Genomic DNA, 3,443 nt, shown 5'->3' with positions numbered 1-3,443 from the left:
ATCAAGACAGACAAAGATGAAGGCATAATGGCTTTTGAGGAATGGGACCAAAATATTCAGTGTACTGAGTATTTGCATAAGGTTTGGGTCATGGTGTATGGGGTACTATTTAAAATTCGGTCGTTCTTACTTTTGTGGGCTGTTGGCACCATTTTAGGTGGCACGTAAAATGTTGATATGGTGACTACTAGAAATACTAGAGTGGTACGTCTCCTAGTTGCAGTAAATGATTCTAAACATATTCTAGAAGCTACATACATTGTGGTGGACGATGCCATCTATGAGATATTTTTCAAGGTGGAATCGATTATTGATGGTAGTGGTGGGTCTGTTGATCTAGACTTAAATCATGGAGATGATGACTTGGAAGATCCAAACGGCAATGACAATTACAAGGATTCCAATAGAGATCCAAAGCAACCGAAAACCAATGAACAGGGAGACTCTTCAGAGTCACAGGAGAATACTCACAAGGAAGATGCTATGCATGAGGATGATCAAATTCTACAACGGATGGACGCCATGCAAAAAGTTGATGGTGCATGTACTACGGTGTTGATCACACCGGCCGCTGTTTCATCTGTCCCTGTAACAGAGGGGTATATGGCTTCTCTTGTCGAAGAGGCTATATCAAAAGCAGTTGAGACAATCTTTGTTCAAGTGGCTGCCTAGGTGATTGAAGAAGACGACGTGCCGAAGGACACTGATGTTGGGTTTGTGGAGGCTAGTGTGTGCTCTGACTCGGTTGAGGAAGGTATCAATTCTTATGTGCAGGTAGCGCCTATGGACTCCGCTAGTGTGGTTGTGGATCAGGCGGCAGTACTCTCTTCTCCAAGCTCTACTGAACTGGGTGATGTTGATCCAGAGGTGCTGGGCATGGGACACTCAGGATGTTTGGCGGACATCGGCGACAGTTTCAGCCCACGGGCTGACCTTCAGTCGATGGATGTGCTGTCAGTATTGGAAGCCCCGGTGACGGCCGGGGTGCTGGAGATGGTGTGCCTTCTTTACCCGTCGACCCTTGCTTGCTTAAGGGCGCTACGGGGCCAGCCATTGCCGACATGTCTGCACCACCGGCGGGGTTACGGGTCACTGCGCCAACTCCATTTTCTGGTGATACACTGTTCATCGGGGCGTTGGACACGCGTGTTTACCCTCCTACGTTGGGAGCTCTGGTGCAATCAATGTGGGACTGGCTGGGCAGATTCTGGACGCCGTGCCCGGGTCGCCACATGAGCTTGCTGCTGGCCTGCTGCTCAAGATGCGAGGCCTTCTTATGCTGAATGCCAAAAACGTGGTACTGAATGCTCTTTCGTGGGCGACGCTACGTCGGGCGGGGCGCTGGCCGAGCGTCTCAGCCCGCTTGCGGTTGGTGGCAATGGAGTTGTCATTGAGGGGCTGGCTGTGCAGCCGCTTAAGAACTCCTTGCCTGCGATGCTTGGACCTGCTGCTGTTCATGATGACAACTCTTACATGACAATGTTTTCTTATGCCGAAGCTCTGCATAAGGCAGTGAGCCATGCGTGTTCTGGCTCTCAAAAGGAAGTAATGGAGAACAACAAAGATGGTTGCTCAGACCACACAGACTCAGAAATTCACCTAAGTCAATCACCCAAGAGGGAGCCTGTAATGGGGGTTCAGGTGCCGGCAAAAGTAAAAAATGCCTTGCACTGTCTTCCATTCTTTTGCTAGAAACAAGTTGCATTATCTATGCAAAGCAAATGGCATTAAGGCCAATATGTCCAATCATGTAATGGCTGCTGCATTCCAGTCTCTAGATGTTGTTAAGAGACTGGATGAGCACATTGGAGTGCAAACAAGGAATTATATGTTCACTGTTCCGGAGGGGAGGAATGGTGTCCAGAGATTCAGTAGGCGAGTGTTGGCTCAAGTTGATGAGGATTCTCTGCCAGAAGCAATACGCTGACAATAAGGAAGAATCTTGATGAAGACACTCTTCATAGCCACATATTAGTTCAGATTTTAGAGATTATTATAAAAGGAAGATCAAATAGAAGAGATCAGACTGGCTTACCATAATTTGGAGGTAACAGCTAGAGAGCTCTTAGTCAAGAATAACTTGCGGTTTAGTTATAGATTATATACTAAATAATATTATGTAACATCCGTATAATAGCTATCTCTTTGTTTCCCTTTCGGTAATAGACTGAGATGATGTAATAATACAACGAGAGTTGTATGCATCACGAATGCAAAAGACGAGATCGTTATTCTTTTTCTAAAAAACTTCATAGATATATTGTATTTATAGAATACATAATAATAATAATAATAATATATTCTCGTCAGAATATAGACCTCATGATTATCGAATGAACATGGAACATCTTTCACACTATATAACATTAACCTTTACAACGTTAACGAAAGCGGAAAAGGGTGAGAAGGACTAGAGCATAACAACTCGATCATCATGCACGACGCGCAGCGGTCTGATACTCGATCCGGTGCTGCTGCTGCTGCCGTAGCACAACTTAATTTCTGGAAACTGAATGCTATCTGACCTAGTCAAACTTATTTGCTGCTCCCTGAGCCGAGCCGAGAAAACTCAGCCGATACCGGCCATCATCAGTCATCACACGAGCTGTTTCGCCTTCAAGATCTTGATGAAAATACAGACATCGTGCGCGAACGCGGTGGTCGCGATAGTCTCCGTTACGCTGGTTAGGTGATCGATGACCACCTGGACGAACGGCGGCACGAACGCGGGCGGGTGCAGCGCCACCGCGACGCCCCCCAAGACCATGCCGAGGAACAGCGCGGCGGAGTTGAGCCACAGCGCCCGCCCCTCCATTGTCACGCCCGGGCACTGCTGCTGCTGCTGATAATGGCAGCCGGAGCACTCCATGGACACCAGCAGCGTGAGCCCGGCGAAGGACACCGAGACGGCGAACTTCGCGGCGCGGGCGGCCGGCCCGGCCACGTTGTCGGCCAGGACGGCGCGAGCGGTCGGCGGGAGCGCGAAGGGGAGGTACCTCCCGAGGAGGAGGATGAGGGAGAAAGTGACGAAGAACGGCACGTCCATTGCGTCTGCTTGGCCTGCTTGTTTTGTCAATACGATGCCCACTGGAATCGTGTGGTTCCTGAAGCTCGTAACGTGCGCTCATATATAACAGCTTTGTAGACTCGTAGTTATAAAATGGCGACCGCGTAAGGTAGAAGACGAGTGGTGACTTCGACAGGGTCGTCGCCTCGTTGTGGATGCCGCGGCGCGCTGGGAACATTGGCGTCCGCGCGCGACGCGGGCAAAGCTAGCGTGGAGCTCGACATGTATTATGGACTAGAACCGGGTTTGTTTCATTTGTTTTCTTCTTCTTCTGAAACTCCACGAATCAAATTCGCAGGGTCGCATTTACTTGGTCGACACCTGTTGTTCTGTTCTGATGATTATTCTGCGGTTCGCTAAATGGTGTGTTGATACG

General features: G+C 48.9%; 1 protein-coding gene across 1 annotated transcript; it reads right to left on the bottom strand.

Moving 5' to 3' along the window:
* Positions 1 to 2,281: 2,281 nt before the first annotated feature.
* LOC133895827 (uncharacterized) lies at positions 2,282 to 3,205 on the bottom strand. Its single transcript, XM_062336346.1, has one exon. It carries the CDS (start codon positions 3,044 to 3,046, stop codon positions 2,597 to 2,599), a length of 450 nt encoding a protein of 149 aa, XP_062192330.1. The 5' UTR covers positions 3,047 to 3,205; the 3' UTR covers positions 2,282 to 2,596.
* Positions 3,206 to 3,443: the final 238 nt, after the last annotated feature.

Source organism: Phragmites australis, chromosome 16 (assembly GCF_958298935.1).
Source record: "Phragmites australis chromosome 16, lpPhrAust1.1, whole genome shotgun sequence".
In the NCBI taxonomy this organism is placed as follows: domain Eukaryota; kingdom Viridiplantae; phylum Streptophyta; class Magnoliopsida; order Poales; family Poaceae; genus Phragmites; species Phragmites australis.
This window is presented reverse-complemented; position numbering and strand designations above follow the sequence as displayed.